Source organism: Scyliorhinus torazame, chromosome 13 (assembly GCF_047496885.1).
Source record: "Scyliorhinus torazame isolate Kashiwa2021f chromosome 13, sScyTor2.1, whole genome shotgun sequence".
Taxonomy (NCBI): domain Eukaryota; kingdom Metazoa; phylum Chordata; class Chondrichthyes; order Carcharhiniformes; family Scyliorhinidae; genus Scyliorhinus; species Scyliorhinus torazame.
Genome location: NC_092719.1, coordinates 14,585,295 through 14,603,487, shown reverse-complemented (window position 1 = coordinate 14,603,487; position 18,193 = coordinate 14,585,295). Strand labels below are relative to the sequence as shown.

At 48.9% G+C, this 18,193-nt stretch overlaps 1 protein-coding gene across 5 annotated transcripts in view; it reads right to left on the bottom strand.

The window, feature by feature from the left end:
* LOC140387852 (uncharacterized) overlaps positions 1-18,193 on the bottom strand; it is a 180,924-nt gene that overhangs the window by 65,947 nt on the left and 96,784 nt on the right. For 4 of the 5 annotated variants that reach the window (XM_072471096.1, XM_072471098.1, XM_072471097.1 and 1 more), the window contains exons 12-16: positions 14,066-14,138; positions 13,895-13,969; positions 10,830-11,885; positions 7,303-8,437; positions 4,325-4,790 (exon numbers count right to left, since the gene is read on the bottom strand). In XM_072471096.1, coding sequence (XP_072327197.1) covers positions 4,325-4,790; positions 7,303-8,437; positions 10,830-11,885; positions 13,895-13,969; positions 14,066-14,138 — 2,805 coding nt within the window. The remainder of the gene's footprint in view (positions 1-4,324; positions 4,791-7,302; positions 8,438-10,829; positions 11,886-13,894; positions 13,970-14,065; positions 14,139-18,193) is intronic. The other variant, XM_072471095.1, reaches the window with a different exon arrangement.

Genomic DNA, 18,193 nt, shown 5'->3' with positions numbered 1-18,193 from the left:
TATACATTTAGTCATTTACTCCAAAACTGGAATGAATACCTGCAAAGCTTTCTCACCTCCTTAGAGGATCAGTATTGTATAATAAATAATTGATTTGAGATTCACAAACACGCTGAATTTTAGCTGTATCTGAACATGCAAAGCCAAAGGACCCAATGATTGTGAAGGGAGGTATTGTGGTTGAAGATGCTGAGCTGACTTCCGGTGGCGGCTATGGGGGAGTATGTCGCATACTTGGTGGCTCCCGATCTGGCCGGACTTTTGGACCTTTTTCCCCGGCTTGTTCGTGGTTTTGAGTCTTGAATTGGAAAGTGCGGACATTTAAGTACCGGATCCACACAGTGGGTGCATGGAACGGAGAACCCCAAGGGGCCGTTAAGAGAAGAAACAGAAAGATAAGCAAAGGGCTGGATAGAAGTGGCTGCTGAAGTTAACATGGCCGAGGTTCGGACCCCTGCTGCGACTGCCCAGCCATCGATGGAGGAGCTGATGCAGGTCATCCAAGAGGGCTTCGCCAGACAGAAACAAGATCGTCTCTCGACCCAATAAAGGAGTCGATTGATCGGATGGAACGTAGGCTGGATGCCCAGGATCGGACGATCCAGTAGTTGGAGATAGCTCTGGCGGACCAGGAGGAGCACCAAACGGTGGTTGAGCTGGAGGTGGGGATGCTGAAGGATCAGCAGAAGAGGCTGCTAGAAAAGGTGGAAGAGCTGGAGAACAGTGCACGTCAACAGAATTTGAGAATTGTCGGTCTCCCTGAGGGGCTGATGTGGGCGCTTTTGTGGTAAATATGTTCCAGACGCTTCTGGGGGAGGGGGCTTTTCCCCGGCAGCTGGAGGTGGACAGGGCGTACAGGGCGATGGCGAGGAAGCCACGGCCAGGGGGACCCCCCCCCCAAGGGTGATGGTGGTGCGGTTCCACAGATTTCTGGATAAAGAGTGTGTTCTCCAGTGGGCCAAATGTACCAGGAGCTGCAAGTGGGACAATAGCATATTGCGCGTCTATCAGGACTCGAGCGTGGAGGTGGCCAGAAGGAGGGCAGGCTTCAGGCAAGTGAAGGAGATCCTGTTCAAGAGGAAAGTGAAATTTGATCTCCTCTACCCGGCCCGCCTTTGGGTCACACACGAGGACCAGCACCATTACTTCGAGTCGCCCGAGGAGGTGATGGACTTTGCCAAGAAGGAGGGTCTGGCGCAGAACTGAGGACTTTTCCGGACTTAAGCAGCAGCGTCTTTCTCTTTTTTTGAACGATGTATATATGGTTTGATTGTTGTCCTTTCTCTTTTGTTTGTCTTTGAAGATTGGGTGAAGACGAGGGAGTAAAAGATATTCGGTCGTTGTTGGGTTTTTTGGTGTTTTGATGGGGGTGGTTGGTGGGGGCTTTCTGGGTTTTATCGGAATCACCTGATCACCTGGAACGTTAGAGGGCTGAATGGGCCAGTCAAGAGGGCCCGTGTGTTCGCGCACCTGAGGGCTCTGAAGGCGGATGGTGTGATGCTGCAAGAGACACACCTGTGAGTGACGGATCAAGTTAGGCTCAGGAAGGGTTGGGTCAGTCAGGTCTTCCATTCGGGGCTGGATACGAAGACGATTTTAATTAATAAGCGGGTGCAATTCCAGGTGGGCAGTATTGTTTCGGACAAGGGGGGGGGGGGGGGGGGGGGGGGGCGCCGTTATGTCATGGTGAGCGGCAAGCTGGAGGGGAGGAAGGTGGTATTGGTTAACGTCTATGTGCCAAACTGGGACGATGTTGATTTCATTAGGTGGATACTAGGGAAGATATCGGATTTGGACTCGCACAAGCTGGCGATGGGAGGGGATTTTAATATTGTTATTGACCCTGGCCTAGACCGGTCGTGCTCGAGAATGGGGATGGTGCCAGCGATGGCAAAGGAGTTGATAGGGTTCATGGAGCAGATGGGGGGGATGGACCCATGGAGGTTTAGGCAGCCGATGGCTAGGGAGTTTTCTTTCTACTCGCATGTACACAATACCCGGATCGACTTTTTCATTTTGAGTAGGGATGTGCTGGCGGGGGTGGTGGACACGGGGTACTCGGCCATCACTATCTCGGACCATGCCCCATATTAGGTGGAACTGCAGGTCAGTCAGGAGAGCCTCCAGTGCCCGTAGTGGCGATTGGACATGGACCTGTTGGCGAATGAGGCGGTGTGTGAGAGAGTAAGAAAGTGTGTGCTGGACTACCTGCAGGTCAATGACCTCCAAAGTCAGAGGCCTGATTAACCGACATGGCGAGCTTTCTCGGCCTGGAAAAGATCAAGTTCGCCTTGAGAGGCTGTTGATGGTGATGAAAATTGGGGATACACAAGAGGCCACCATAGGAGGAAACGTGGGGGGTCTCAGAAGTCTGGAGGAAGTTACAGGCCCAGCCTCTCGTCAGCATTCGGTCAAAACAAGATGAACAGTTCTAGGCAATGGGAAAACCATTTAACCTACTGGAGAGTATGAACTGGGCTGGAACTTTTGAGATGGCGGCATTGTGGGAGACAGCAGCCGGTTTCATATCTTTAAAAAGTACTGACGAAGGGCAGCACGGTGACGTTAGCCCTGCTGCCTCACGGCGCCGAGGTCCCAGGTTCGATCCTGGCTCTGGGTCACTGGCTGTGTGGAGTTTGCACATTCTCCCCGTGCTTGCGTGGGTTTCGCCCCCACAACCCAAAGATGTGCAGAGTAGGTGGATTGGCCGCGCTAAATTTACCCTTAATTGGAAAAAATGAATTAGGTATTCTAAATTTATATTTAAAAAAGTACTGACGTGAGGGCAGTCGACTAAATTATTCACCGTTTTAGGATTTAATGTAAATTGCAAAAGGGCAGGTAGGGTGGACTAGAATTTTATTTGTGCACAAATATAATTTCAAATTGAAGCCTACTGAGCAAAGGTTTAATGACTGTTTTTAAAAAATAAAAAAAGTTCTTAGCAGCTGTGCTGAAACGAAATGGCTTCATCCCTGGTAATCCCATTAGATCAACAGCCCATCCAGGGAACTACCTACTGTCAGAGACAGCTCTGCAGCCAAAAGGTGTTGTGGTAAGATGGAGTCAATTGTAAACACAGCAAGTAAACGATGGTTTAAAGTCCAGCTTTACAGAGCCAGCGGGTGGTGTATTTATCGAATTATTCTGGAGAATGAGAGCAAAGTGTTAGTAGACCATTAACCCGTTTGATTTCAGCAAAACTATTTGTTGGTGCAGAGCCCAAGGCCCGGCTGAGACAAAATGCTTTTTTTTTTGAAGAGAGGAGAATCACAAGCCTACATTTAATAACATAACAGGAATTCCAGAGCCTTGGTATCGTTAAACCAGATATTAGTTGGAAATGGGTAAACTCACAAATATAGAGGACACGAGGTCGGGTGAAGATGATTGGATGGTGATACTGAGCCCAAGATATGGGGTCAGAATTTTCTGGCCATTCCTATGGTCCTGCCGATAGCGCAGCACCCTCCCCCCTCCGGTTTTGCGGCAGCGAGGGGCACGTTCAATGGGAAACCCCCTTGACAATAAAGATCCCGCCGCTGGCCACTAGAGAGCTGCCCTGCGTCGCTGCAGAACGCACCACGGAAGGGGAGGAAAATCTCGCCCTATATTTAGTGTAAGAATCCAAAAATCATGACGCGCAGATTTAGTTTTTCCTCCATTCAAACAAGATTGTACAAAATACACAGTCATTTATTGCAACACCCTCATTTCCGAGTCATAGAAGGCAAGAGCAGGAGGAGGTCTTTTGGCCGTTCGAGCCTGCTCCGCCATTCATCACGATCATGGTCGGTCATCCAACTCAATAGCCTAATCCTGCTTTCTCCCCATAGCCTTTGATCCCATTCCCCCCAAGTGCTATATATGCCGCCTCTTGGATATATTCAATGTTTTAGCATCAACTACTTCCTGTGGGAATGAATTCCACAGGCTCACCACTCTTTGTGTGAAGAAATGTCTCCTTATCTCTGTCCGAAATGGTTTACCCTGAATCCTCAGACGGTGACCCGTGGTTCTGGACACACCCATCATTGGTAACATCTTCCCTGCATCTACCCGGTCTAGTCCTGTTAGAATTTTATAAGTCTCTATGAGATTCCCCCCTCATTCTTCTGAATTCCAGCAAGAACAATCCCAACCTAGTCAATCTCTCCTCATATGACAGTCCCACCATCCGTGGAATCAGTCTGGTCAACCTTCGCTGCACTCCCTCGAGAGCAAGAACATCCTTCCTCAGAAAAGGAGACCAAAACTGCACACAATACTCCAGGAGTCATAATCAAATAGAAGCTTTGGGTTAATCTGTGCCAAGAGCACTTACCTCCCCAGCAGAGAAGTGCTCAGCAGGTGTAATAGCACTTTGTGCTTCCGGACTCTCCGTATCATCAATATCGATACAGCTCACATTGCCCTGGAGACACTCTTCCCTTGGTTGAGAACTGGCACGAAGGAGTGCTTCTCTGTAAAATAGTGCACCGCTGTCACAAGAAGTGACAAGATTGGATTTCTTCTCAATCCTCTTAATCACAGATGAAACGATTACTCCAGTCGGCTGCTGCTTCTCTGAAGATGCTGACTCGGAACCACCTTCACCCGAATCGGGTTCCCCAACTCCGGCCAATTCTTCGTGCCGGTGCCCCGCGGCAGGTTCTGGAGGCACACAGCATTCCTGCACCTGCCTCGACGTCTGCAGCAGCATGCTAGACTTGGTATAAAAAAGCCCAATCCACATGTGAAGAATAAGTTTCACTTCCTTCATGGTCTCTTGGATGGTCGGATCCCAGGGTCTAGAACAAAAAGGGGGAGATGGGAGGAGAAAGCACATTTACAAGCACAATTATCAGACTCGGTTTTGTACAATCCTGCACAACAAATCTCATACATTTAAGAATCCAAGTGCAATCTCACTCACTCACTGGAGAAACCAAGCCTATCCAATTGAATAATCACGTGATACATTGGACATTGACTTTTGAGCATTTCTCCTCCCAATTTACTCTCTTCTATTGGAGATATTTGTCGTCTACTGGGCAACAATGTGGAGGAGATTATACACACTTTATATCATGGTGAGGTTGTGCGGTGGGGAAGGCATTTAATCAAGCAGGAGGGAACCATGCCCCTTCCCACCCCTCCGCCAATTGGGGCAATTGCCCAATCTCATCTTAATCCGGGGAGGGGGGGGGGGGGGTCCCACTGAAAGTCACCTTCCGCCCTCATGCTGACCCACCCCCTCCACACCCTTCCTCCATGACCCCTTCCCCGCAAACGGCCTCCTTTGGGCCTGAGGCAGTCTGTGATCCTGGACGGGCTGCTGTTCAATAATAAAGCTGCCGGTTTCGGAGTGGCTAGCAGATCCCGAAGGGCAGAGCTTCCTGCTCCTGTGCAACTGCTTCACCGGCCCGCAATACTGGCAGGCCTTCCCGGAGGAGGCAGTGCCGTTCTCTCGCCAGCTCTTCAGCCGACGGCAGAGACTCCCGTCGCCTCCATAAAATTCCCCCTTAGCATCTTTAGAGAACATGGGCTAATTAGGTGAAGACCATAAACTTTTGAATCAACTGCTGCTTTGGTTGGCGCATTTGCAAAGCTAGCGGCATGTCCCTTGATAGTGGAGGGGCGAGTTGGGGAGAATGGCATACTCTTATATACTGTCCACGATCATCCGTCCACACTGCGCCGGAAAAGCATCTCGCTGAGATCCAATGCAATCTCGCGTGATGTTGCAAAGGGAATCCCGCCGACAATTCGAGGGGTCATTTTTTAAGCAAATCTGCATATTAGAGCGAGGCTGTTAGTCTCACTTTAAGGTACAGATGCCCGGGGTACCTGAGGCTTTGGGATTCAATCCCTTCACCTCGGGGACCTTGGGCGAGCGCCGTTTGGTACTGGTCTTCACAAATGGGGATCAAGCGGAACGACCCTCGTGGGGGTCCCCAAGGGGATCGGAGGCCCCCAGCTGAATGTCCTATGGGCAGGGAGGTGCCCTGGCACTGCTGGTGCCACCTGGGTACTCTGGCAGTGCCCATCTGGCACCCTGGCAGTGTGACCCAGGTGGCAGTGCCATGGTGACAGGTTGGCACTGTTAAGGTGCCACGCTGGCATTTTCTGCGTGCGTGCGATCGGGCCGGGAGTGTGGGGGGCCGGGGGGCCAGGGGGCCTCCCATGTGGCGTTCGAGCTGGGGGGAGAGGTTGGGATCTTGTGGGCCCCGGATATCGGGATGCCATTTAAAAATGGCGCCCCGATCTCTCGCTACCACGGGGAATTCCGATGAGCGGAGCTTCCCATTGTACAAAACGGGGCTCTGTGCGGCCTCGGCCACGTGTTCCCCGTTCAAGCCCCTTATTCAACAGGAGTAGCGTTGAATAGCCACTTGTTTCTCAGCACTGCGGCTAAACACGCATGCTAGGGGACTTTGACAGGATCGCGCCCACTGTCTCCTATACATGAACATAGGGAAGAATAGGCTATTCAGCCCGAAGCCATATTCGCCATTCAATTAGATCATGGCTGATTAACAATTTAACTCTATTAAGAACAACCCTCATTTGTTATTCCTTTATACCTTTGTCCCAACAAAAATCTACCAATTGCCTTTTTTTAAGAGTTTTAATCCACCCTCAACATCAACAGCATTTTGGGAGGCGTGTTCCAGGCTTCCACTATCCTCTGTGTGAAGACGTGCTGCCTGACAACATCCTTGAACAACCACGCTCTGACTTTAAGGTTTTCTGAATCCCCCATCTTCAGACTGTCCTACCTGCACTTACAGTTCGGTACTTTTTAAAGAAAAGATTTCTCTTCCTCTTTCATCACAAATGCATCTTCAAACTGCCAAGATCAGTTGGGGCAATTGGACGAACCTGCTCTAGCGAAAAGCCTTTCCTGGTGGGAGTGCATATCAGAAGATTGGGTGTATGTTTCCCACCACCTTTCAATCATCATGGACAAAACCAACGGACAGAAATGCCAGATTTCCCGACTAGCGCTTCCTGCAGGCTAGGCTGTGCCTTGGGAGAGCAATTCCATCAGAATTCCCCTTCCTAATCAGCAATTCATGCACACATTCCTGACGCACAGGTTTAAAGGCTACTTGATGTGCCAATCTCTAACGTCGTTAAGAAAGTTTAACAGCATCTCTGAACCGGTGAAGCGCACCAGGAAACGGCTGGGGGAGAAATGAAAATGTTGAAAGATCTTTTTCCGTTAAAGACATAAATACAGTCCTGCACAACAAAATCAACGGCCTAAAGCCCGATGTTGCATCACTTCCTCATTTCTGAAAGCTTTAAACTATTTACCCATGTAGAGCCCGATTCACAGACTTCTCCAGTGAGTCATTCGTATATTTGCTGTCCCACTGGTATATGTATGGTCCTTTCCATTTGAATGTCACCTTCACAGTGTCCTTTTCCTCATGGACGGTGCGAGAACATTGGAACTCTTCATCCAACCTGCCCTGCGCTGAGTCAGCAGAATTATAATCTTTTCCCAGCGCGCCATTATTCTTCTGTGGAGTTGGCGTGGAATTTGTAACATTTTCCGAACGCGTGTCTTCGCGCCGGAAAGGTACCACCCTTCCAACTAACGTTCTTTCCTCACAGCCCCTTTCCTCATCCTTAGAGCCCATCTCTGACTGCAGCTGCGAAGCATGGGGCGTGTTTTGCAAGTCCACCGGGGGCAGCGGCATGTACTGACACACCACAAGCTCCTTCTCGGCCGGCACGGGGTTAGCACCAGCCAAACTCAGGGATTCTCTATCCCTCGGTGGCCGGGAATACGAGTGGTCTCCCAGGGGGTGAGAGCTGCGCGAGGCAGCCGACGATCGGCGGGCCAGCTCCTTAGCTACACGAGTCTGAGGATGATGGACCTGCGCGGCTCCGCGGCTGGAGACTGCCGGGGCTACACATGGAGGAGATTCTAAATCCAGGGAGGCAGCAGAATGGGACGGCTGACTTTCAGAAGATTCTCCGCCTGCGTCCTGGTGGCTTTCTGCTACAAGTGACATGATGTTTTGTACCCTTAATTCCGTGTTGGGCGAACGATCACGGTGGCTGTCAAGCAAACTGGGACTGGGACAATGGTTAAATTGCCCTTTGCTCGCTGTCGAAGTATCCATGTTGGTAGAACACATCTCGGGTGCCTGTTTCCATGTCAGGATGCATTGGCGTTTAGATTTTAGTACTGCTGTGATAGCTGCATTAATGGCCAGATCAGCAAGAATATTTAGTGCGTCCGTTTCTCCCTCATTGGTATCGACACCTTCCTGTGGAGTCTGGCCTGCCACCGCGGGAATCTTATTTTCACCCACTCTGTTTGATCCATTACCCAAGGGCTGCAGGGAGGCTGGTTCATTTTCAGAGGTGTTTTCCACAATGTTCCAGGTACAGACACCATACCTCGAAACTTGCTCCGTGTTTATTCCTGTAACACAAACTGTCAGATTTATAAAATCAGTCGTAATAGGATAGATGAGTAACAGCCTGTATGCTAAGTGACAGAAACATGCAACCGAGTGGAAGAAAGCAATCATTTTCGTATTTAATCAGGCAGGTATCGAAGACATATGGAGGTCTATCACCATGACTAGGTTTCCAAGCTTTCCAGCCATGCTTGAAAGTGGCCTGTCACTTTAAAACAATCACTGTGCCCTGCATCATTGATTTGCCTCATATTCGCTGCCTATCAGGCCTCTGAGTGTCAAGTCTTTGTCAGACACTTGGGTCCTTGAAAACAAGAGAGAGCCATACTCTTCCTTTGCTTCATCGCACTTCAGCTGAACAAAGCCCTGGTCAGACCACACCTGGCGAGCACGCCGCACCTGACGAGCACGACGCACCCGGCGAGCACGCCGCACCTGGCGAGCGGTACCAGTTCAATGTAGATCTACCAGAATTATACCTGGATTTGAAGGGGTTAAATTGTAAGGAGCGATAGCACAAACTCAGGTTGTGTTTCCTACAATTTAGAAGTTAAAGGGGTGATTTGATCAAAGCATTCAAGGTATCAGAATGGGACAAATAGAAAAGGTGGAGAGAAACTATTTTCACACAGGTTGGCCAGTTCGGACTCGGTGGTATAGTTTAAAACATAGAGCCAGACCTTTTGGGAATGAAATTAGGAAATGTTTTTTTAATTCTGCGCACAAACAGTGGCTGAAGTTAGAGATACTCTTCCATAAATGGTAAAATCATGCTGGATCAACTGAAGTAATTGAAGTTATCGAGGGGCAAGTGACAAAGCCAGAGGGGTGAGCCGCTGCCCCGGTCTTCAGCTGTCATGGCCCTAGAAGTCTTTCTATTCCTCTTTCCTCCTTTGCGATGACCTTGAAAAGTTACCCCTTAGGCCATGTCTTTGGTCACCCGCTCTACCATTGTTTTATGGCGGGGGGGGGGCGCTTGGTGCCAGATTTTGTGTTGCGACGGTCCTGTGAAATACCCTGGAATGTTTTAGTGCATTAAAGGCACAAAATAAAAACAAGTTGTTCTCCTTCGCAAAGGGGCGGAGGTACTTTCAAAGCGGCCGAGATGCTTTCAAAATCTTTGACCCCCCCCCACCCGACTGAGGCACAATGTGTATTTAGATTCTAAAAGTTGAGAACAAATTGAAAAGCAAAAGGTGGGTGCTGTGATATTCTACATTTCTCAGTTAGGAGGGAATTCCCTCACAATTTTCTCCTGGTCTTTTATGGGAATAGTGTGCTGATTAAATTATTACCCCTGGGGAATGGGAACAGAGGAATATACAAACCTAGAAATATGCCATTGGACCCGGCCATTTAACCAGATCATGGCTGAGCTTCTGCCTCAATGCTATCTTCCCGCATTATCCCAGTTTCCCTTCATTTCATTGGTGCATCAAAATCTATTGAACTCTGCTCTGCATATACTCAATGACCGAGTGTCCACAGCCCTGTGGGATAAGGAATTCTAAAGATTCACCACCCGCTGTCTGAAGAAATGCTACCTCATCTCAGTCCTGCCTCTTATTAGACCATAGAACATAGAACATACAGTGCAGAAGGAGGCCATTCGGCCCATCGAGTCTGCACCGACCCTCTTAAGCCCTCACTTCCACCCTATCCCCGTAACCCAAGAACCCCTCCTAACCTTTTTGGTCACTAAGGGCAATTTATCATGGCCAATCCACCTAACCTGCACGTCTTTGGACTGTGGGAGGAAACCAGAGCACCCGGAGGAAACCCACGCAGACACGGTGGGAACGTGCAGACTCCGCACAGACACTGACCCAGCGGGGAATCGAACCTGGGACCCTGGCGCTGTGAAGCCACTGTGCTATCCACTTGTGCTACCGTGCTGCCCTTCCACTTGTGCTACCGTGCTGCCCTAAGTCATAAAAGCAGAATTATGCCATTCGGCCCATCGAGTCTGCTCCGCCATTCAATCATGGCTGATATGTTTCCGTATCCCCTGGTTCCAGATGCCCAACCATGGAAATATCCTCTCTGTAACTACCCTGCTGAGCCCGGTGAGAATTTTACACACTTTAATGAGGTCGCCGCTTATTGTTCTAAATTCTAGAGAATTCAGGCCCCAATCTCCTCAATCTTTCCTGCTGGGCGCAGATACAACGAATAAGGTGATCATTTTGTGTACTTATCGATAGTTGCTTCTTCCTTTAAAGAGGAAAAAGTTATATTTCTTCCTAAGCTTCATTCTTCTCTGAAGCTTTCTGAAAGCATTGCTCCAAATTAATTACTGGTACAAGGATGTGCCTCACTAACAGTGTAACCGGGGGTACAATGCTAACTCAGGATTTACCGGTGCACCAGACGGCAAGGAGGGCAGCAATCTGAAATTCCACTCACCGGTTTCAGCATATTGTCTGGACAGCTTCTTCGGCCCAGGCCTCCCTGCGCCCCTGCAGTTGCCGACACCTTTTCTTGCTGCGGTGGCTCGTTTCAAGTGGGTTTGAGAAGGCGCTCCTCCGGCTGCCTTCGGTTTCTTCTTTTTCACCTCTGGTGGGGCCGGCGGTTCGGTGGAGACATCTTTACCCGATTGCTTCAGGGTCCTTTTATTATTGCGAGCAGACTGTGACCTCGTGGAGTATCCCAGGCTCGCTGAGGTAGCACTGGCTGTCTCACGGCTGGGTACTTCACTGTGGGCTGCACAACTGGAGATTTTGAGGACTCCCACCGCTTCTGCTTTGGCACCCGGTTTGCTCACGGCGCCGGCAAGCAAAGGTTTAGCTACCTTCCTTGTCACTTTGCCGGGGCTTTTGCCAACTGCCTTACAGACAATCGCTTTGCCGGTTGCATTAGCTCTCCCCCCAGCCTTGCATTGGTGTCCGTTTGTCCTTGCTTTAGATCTACTCTTGGTTCCATATCGAGGAGGCATACTCGCCGCGGGCAAGCCCACAGGCCTGGTATCTTTTCCTTCAACCTTTCGGAGTCTTGAAATCCTTTTATGCTTTGGGAACGCAGCATCCGGGGGCTTTGATTCCGAAGCACGAGAATGACACGAGACCTTATTCACGGCCCCAGAGCTTTGGCTCAAGTTGAGAGAGTCCCCTTGAAGTTTCAAGACCGTTGATATGGGAAGTATGTAGCTCGCAGAGTCAGCAAAATAAAGGGAAAGTTGGGAGATTCTTGTGCTCCAGCAATCTCCAGGAAGAGGCGGCACTGCTTTGTTTGATGGGGCACCAGTCGTAGTTGCAGGGCCATTGTCTGCGGTCACACCCTTGGCTCTCATAGACTGCTCTGGAGTCATTTTGAAATATTCAACAAGGTGATCCTCAACCAGTTTGTTCCGTGGGACTGCCCGAGCTCCAGCGGATTTTAGACCCTTCATCACAGCGTAGCCAATACCGGGAAGGAGCGGAGTAATCCTATTCTGGGAAAGCGTGCGGGTAACCCGAACCATTCCTACGATGGCAAAGAAATTCAACATTACACAAGATTAGGGAAAACAATATTATTAACATCTCAAATATTTAACAAATTCTGCATCTTTTTTCAGAAACCTATGAATATAATTTAAAAACTGGAAAAATAAACATTAACATTCCAGTTACCCAACTTATGTTTTATCTATGTATACTTCTTTCCCCTTCTAAAGTGCTACAGGTCTGTATACCGTCTTCTACAGGTGAGCCAGCTAGCACAGGGTGACATTTAGACCACTTCACAAGGTCTCCTGATGGCTCAGTTGATGAAAGTAGCAAACACACAAGGCTCTGTGCCGATCAAAATGCAATTTCTGCAATCGGTCTCGTTTCCAAGGAGTGGAGGGGAAAGCAAAAATCAGTCAGGGCTTCCCACTCCTGATATAAACGGCCACTGTAAAGTGTGGGTATGAACTTCTCACGAACAATTAGGGATAGAACATAAGAACTAGGAGCAGGAGTAGGCCATCTGGCCCCTCGAGCCTGCTCCACCATTCAATGAGATCGTGGCTGATCTTTTGTGGACTCAACTCCACTTTCCGGCCCGAACACTATAACCTTTAATCCCTTTATTCTTCAAAAAACGATCTATCTTTATCTTAAAAACATTTAATGAAGGGGCCTCTACTGCTTCACTGGGCAAGGAATTCCATAGATTCACAACCCTTTGGGTGAAGAGGTTCCTCCTAAACTCAGTCCTAAATCTACTTCCCCTTATTTTGAGGCTATTCCCCCTAGTTCTGCTTTCACCCGCCAGTGGAAACAACCTGCCCGCATCTATCCTATCTATTCCCTTCATAATTTTATATGTTTCTATAAGATCCCCCCTCATCCTTCTAAATTCCAACGAGTACAGTCCCAGTCTACTCAACCTCTCCTCGTAATCCAACCCCTTCAGCTCTGGGATTAACCTAGTGAATCTCCTCTGCACACCCTCCAGTGCCAGTACGTCCTTTCTCAAGTAAGGAGACCAAAGCTGAACACAATACCCCAGGTGTGGCCTCACTAGCACCTTATACAATTGCAGCATAACCTCCCTAATCTTGAACTCCATCCCTCTAGCAATGAAGGCCAAAATTCCATTTGCCTTCTTAATCACCTGTTGCACCTGTAAACCAACTTTTTGCGACTCATGAACTAGCACAACCAGGTCACTCTGCACAGCAGGATGCGCTATAAATGCTGGCCTTGCCTGCGACCCCACATCATTTCCTTTAAAAACGAGGGTGCAACAGTCACGTGGGCGGTGATATCTCCTTACAGGTTAACGTCCAACCCAAAGCTCACTCCCTCAGCTTACAGGCGAAGAAACTGTCACTTGCACGAGGCACAGGTGGTACTTGCCGAACTGCACCACGCCAGGAGTCAAATATTTTCAGGAGGGCAGCAGCAGATAAATGGAGGGAAAGAGCCAAAAGGTCTTTTTCACAGTGAAACCATGTTGACAAAAAATATCAGCTGAATTTTGCCCGTGTAACTAAACATGCGCCGCCTATCCCCTTTTGGTGATGGTGGGAGGGGGCGCAGTAAATGTACGAACCTCGACCACGAAAGGATCCAGCTAATAATCAAGATAATCAATAAGATAATCAAATAAAAGACAAAACGACAGGGGCAGGACGGTGGCGCAGTGGTTAGCACTGCTGCCTCACGGCGCCGAGGTCCCAAGTTCGATCCCGGTACTGGGCCACTGTCCGTGTGGAGTTTGCACATTCTTCCCGTGTGTGCGTGGGTTTCGCCCCCACAACCCAAAGATGTGCAGGATAGGTGGATTGGCCGCGCTAAACTGTCCCTTAATTGGAAAAAATGAATTGGGTGCTCCAAATTTTAAAAAAAAACAAGATTTTTTAAAGACAAAACGACACAACCATTTTTAACGACGCACACTCAAGGGTCTTAAAAATATCTGATGATGTTTGATGACCTTTAAGAGGAGGGCAAAGGGCTGCCTGCATTACAAGGAGCAGAAGTATAGAATAGTCGGTATACCTTTAAGGTGAGATATTCTGGATTCTTTGAAAATGAACACAGCTTGCAACACATTGTGGGTAGGCTCGTCACTCCCTGCAGAACATGAAACAAAATGTCCATTATTGGAATGGAAGGATTTCTCAATTCAGTTGTTGAAACATTCAAGTTTTTCCTTATCTGCGTACTTACCACCGGTGAAGCAGGAGACAGAAGCGCTGAACAACACGAGTAGCCCCTGATCATTTAAGCACTTTACAATCGCCTGGAACAAAAAGCAACACATGTACACCCACTGAAATTCCAAGTGTGTAAGCATAGGAACATGGAAAAAAAGAAGAAGAGGCTGAAAAGTTATTCAAGAATTTGTATTTAGGCAACGCTTTTAATAGAGAATAAAACCTCCCAACACTTTGCCAGGAAGAAACAGACGGACTCCAAGATTTTGGGAATGAATCCCATAGACAATTGAAGTGTCACAATCGGACAATGCACTGTTTTTCTCCACCAACGCATCAGAGAAAAGCAGTTTTAATTTTTAATTTTGTTTTTACATTTCGCCAGCCTTTTTGCTCAGGCCATTTTGAAATGGGAAGACAATAATGTAAAAAAAAAAAAACCTGCCTTGTGTTTGTTTTTAATCAACCCATCAACGACTTGGATGCAAAGTTGTTCATCTGGTTCTCCTCCTACCCGCCCCCTCTCTCTTTGTACTCTTTTAATAAAACCAATAATCAATAAATTCAACAAAAATGACAGGAGTGACAGTCCCTGGTGAGGCACTGTAACTAAAAACAAAAAAAAATTGTGGAAAGGAAACTTAACTAATCCAAATTAAAGTGTCATTCCCGGGGGGTGATGATGCACCCCAGCGCCCATTGTGCCCACGGCACAATGTAGCGTTCTGGCAGGCACCCTGTGCTCCCTCTCCAAGGCCACTCCGCTGCAAACATAGCTGTGGTTGAATGGGCAGACAATCGGATCCAACAACCCCCTCAACCACCCATTGCCTGGATCTATGAATGGCCAATTTGTCCAGACCCAGGAGCAGGCACATACAAGAAGGTATTTCACCCTCCTCGCCTCCCTCCTCACTGGTTGAAGTGTCTCTTCATATATGCTCAAGTGAAACCCAAATTAATGCCCCTTACCTGCACATAATTAAACACAATTATACAATTTTTTTTTTATTAAATATTTTATTGAAAATTTTTGGTCAACCAACACAGTACATTGTGCATCCTTTACACAATATTATAACAACACAAATAACAATGACCTATTTTATAAACAAAAAATGAATAAATAATAAATAACAAAAATTAAAACTAGCCCTAATTGGCAACTGCCTTGTCACAAGTAACACTCTCCAAAAATATAATTTAACAGTCCAATATAGCAACGACCTATACATACTATACAGTATATATTAACAACCCTGAGAGTCCTTCTGGTTCCTCCTCCCCCCCCCACCCCTCGATCCTGGGCTGCTGCTGCTGCCTTCTTTTTCCCATTCCGTCTATCTTTCTGCGAGGTATTCGACGAACGGTTGCCACCGCCTGGTGAACCCTTGAGCCGACCCCCTTAGGACGAATTTAATCCGCTCTAGCTTTATAAGCCCCGCCATGTCATTTATCCAGGTCTCCACCCCCGGGGGCTTGGCTTCTTTCCACATTAGCAATATCCTGCGCCGGGCTACTAGGGACGCAAAGGCCAAAACATCGGCCTCGCTCGCCTCCTGCACTCCCGGCTCTTGTGCAACCCCAAATATAGCCAACCCCCAGCTTGGTTCGACCCGGACTCCTACTACTTTTGAAAGCACCTTTGTCACCCCCATCCAAAACCCCTGTAGTGCCGGACATGACCAAAACATATGGGTATGATTCGCTGGGCTTCTCGAGCACCTCGCACACCTATCCTCCACCCCAAAAAATTTACTGAGCCGTGCTCCAGTCATATGTGCCCTGTGTAATACCTTAAACTGAATCAGGCTTAGCCTGGCACACGAGGACGACGAGTTTACCCTGCTTAGGGCATCTGCCCACAGCCCCTCCTCGATCTCCTCCCCCAGCTCTTCTTCCCATTTCCCTTTTAGTTCATCTACCTTAGTCTCCCCTTCGTCCCTCATTTCCCTATATATATCTGACACCTTACCATCCCCCACCCATGTCTTTGAGATCACTCTGTCCTGCACCTCTTGTGTCGGGAGCTGCGGGAATTCCCTCACCTGTTGCCTCGCAAAAGCCCTCAGTTGCATATACCTGAATGCATTCCCTTGGGGCAACCCATATTTCTCGGTCAGCGCTCCCAGACTCGCGAACTTCCCATCCACAAACAGATCTTTCAGTTGCGTTATTCCTGCTCTTTGCCACATTCTATATCCCCCATCCATTCCCCCCGGGGCAAACCTATGGTTGTTTCTTATCGGGGACCCCCCCAAGGCTCCAGTCTTTCCCCTATGCCGTCTCCACTGTCCCCAAATCTTCAGTGTAGCCACCACCACCAGGCTTGTGGTGTAGTTCCTCGGTGAGAACGGCAATGGGGCTGTCACCATGGCCTGTAGGCTAGTCCCCCTACAGGACGCCCTCTCTAATCTCTTCCACGCCGCTCCCTCCTCCTCTCCCATCCACTTACTCACCATTGAAATATTAGCGGCCCAATAATACTCACTTAGGCTCGGTAGTGCCAGCCCCCCCCTATCCCTGCTACGCTGTAAGAATCCCTTCCTCACTCTCGGGGTCTTCCTGGCCCACACAAAACCCATGATGCTCTTTTCAATCCTTTTAAAAAAAGCCTTCGTGATCACCACCGGGAGGCACTGAAACACAAAGAGGAATCTCGGGAGGACCACCATCTTAACCGCCTGCACCCTCCCTGCCATTGACAGGGATACCATATCCCATCTCTTGAAATCCTCCTCCATCTGTTCCACCAACCGCGTTAAATTTAACCTATGCAATGTGCCCCAATTCTTAGCTATCTGGATCCCCAGGTAACGAAAGTCCCTTGTTACCTTCCTCAACGGTAGGTCCTCTATTTCTCTACTCTGCTCCCCTGGATGCACCACAAACAACTCACTTTTCCCCATGTTCAATTTATACCCTGAAAAATCCCCAAACTCCCCAAGTATCCGCATTATTTCTGGCATCCCCTCCGCCGGGTCCGCCACGTATAGTAGCAAATCGTCCGCATACAAAGATACCCGGTGCTCTTCTCCTCCCCTAAGTACTCCCCTCCACTTCTTGGAACCCCTCAACGCTATCGCCAGGGGCTCAATCGCCAGTGCAAACAATAATGGGGACAGAGGGCATCCCTGCCTTGTCCCTCTATGGAGCCGAAAATATGCAGATCCCCGTCCATTCGTGACCACGCTCGCCACTGGGGCCCTATACAACAGCTGCACCCATCTAACATACCCCTCTCCAAAACCAAATCTCCTCAACACCTCCCACAAATAATCCCACTCCACTCTATCAAATGCTTTCTCGGCATCCATCGCCACTACTATCTCCGTTTCTCCCTCTGGTGGGGCCATCATCATTACCCCTAACAACCTCCGTATATTCGTGTTCAGCTGTCTCCCCTTCACAAACCCAGTTTGGTCCTCGTGGACCACCCCCGGGACACATTCCTCTATTCGCATTGCCATTACCTTGGCCAGGACCTTGGCATCTACATTTAGGAGGGAAATAGGTCTAAAGGACCCGCATTGTAGCGGGTCCTTTTCCTTCTTTAAGAGAAGCGATATCGTTGCTTCAGACATAGTCGGGGGCAGTTGTCCCCTTTCCTTTGCCTCATTAAAGGTCCTCGTCAGTACCGGGGCGAGCAAGTCCACATATTTTCTATAGAATTCGACTGGGAATCCATCCGGTCCCGGGGCCTTTCCCGCCTGCATGCTCCTAATTCCTTTCACCACTTCTTCTACCTCGATCTGTGCTCCCAGTCCCACCCTTTCCTGCTCTTCCACCTTGGGAAATTCCAGCCGATCCAAGAAGCCCATCATTCTCTCCCTCCCATCCGGGGGTTGAGCTTCATATAATTTTTTATAAAATGTCTTGAACACTCCATTCACTCTCTCCGCTCCCCGCTCCATCTCTCCTTCCTCATCCCTCACTCCCCCTATTTCCCTCGCTGCTCCCCTTTTCCTCAATTGGTGTGCCAGCAACCTGCTCGCCTTCTCCCCATATTCGTACTGTACACCCAGTGCCTTCCTCCATTGTGCCTCTGCAGTGCCTGTAGTCAGCAAGTCAAATTCTACATGTAGCCTTTGCCTTTCCCTGTACAGTCCCTCCTCCGGTGCTTCCGCATATTGTCTGTCCA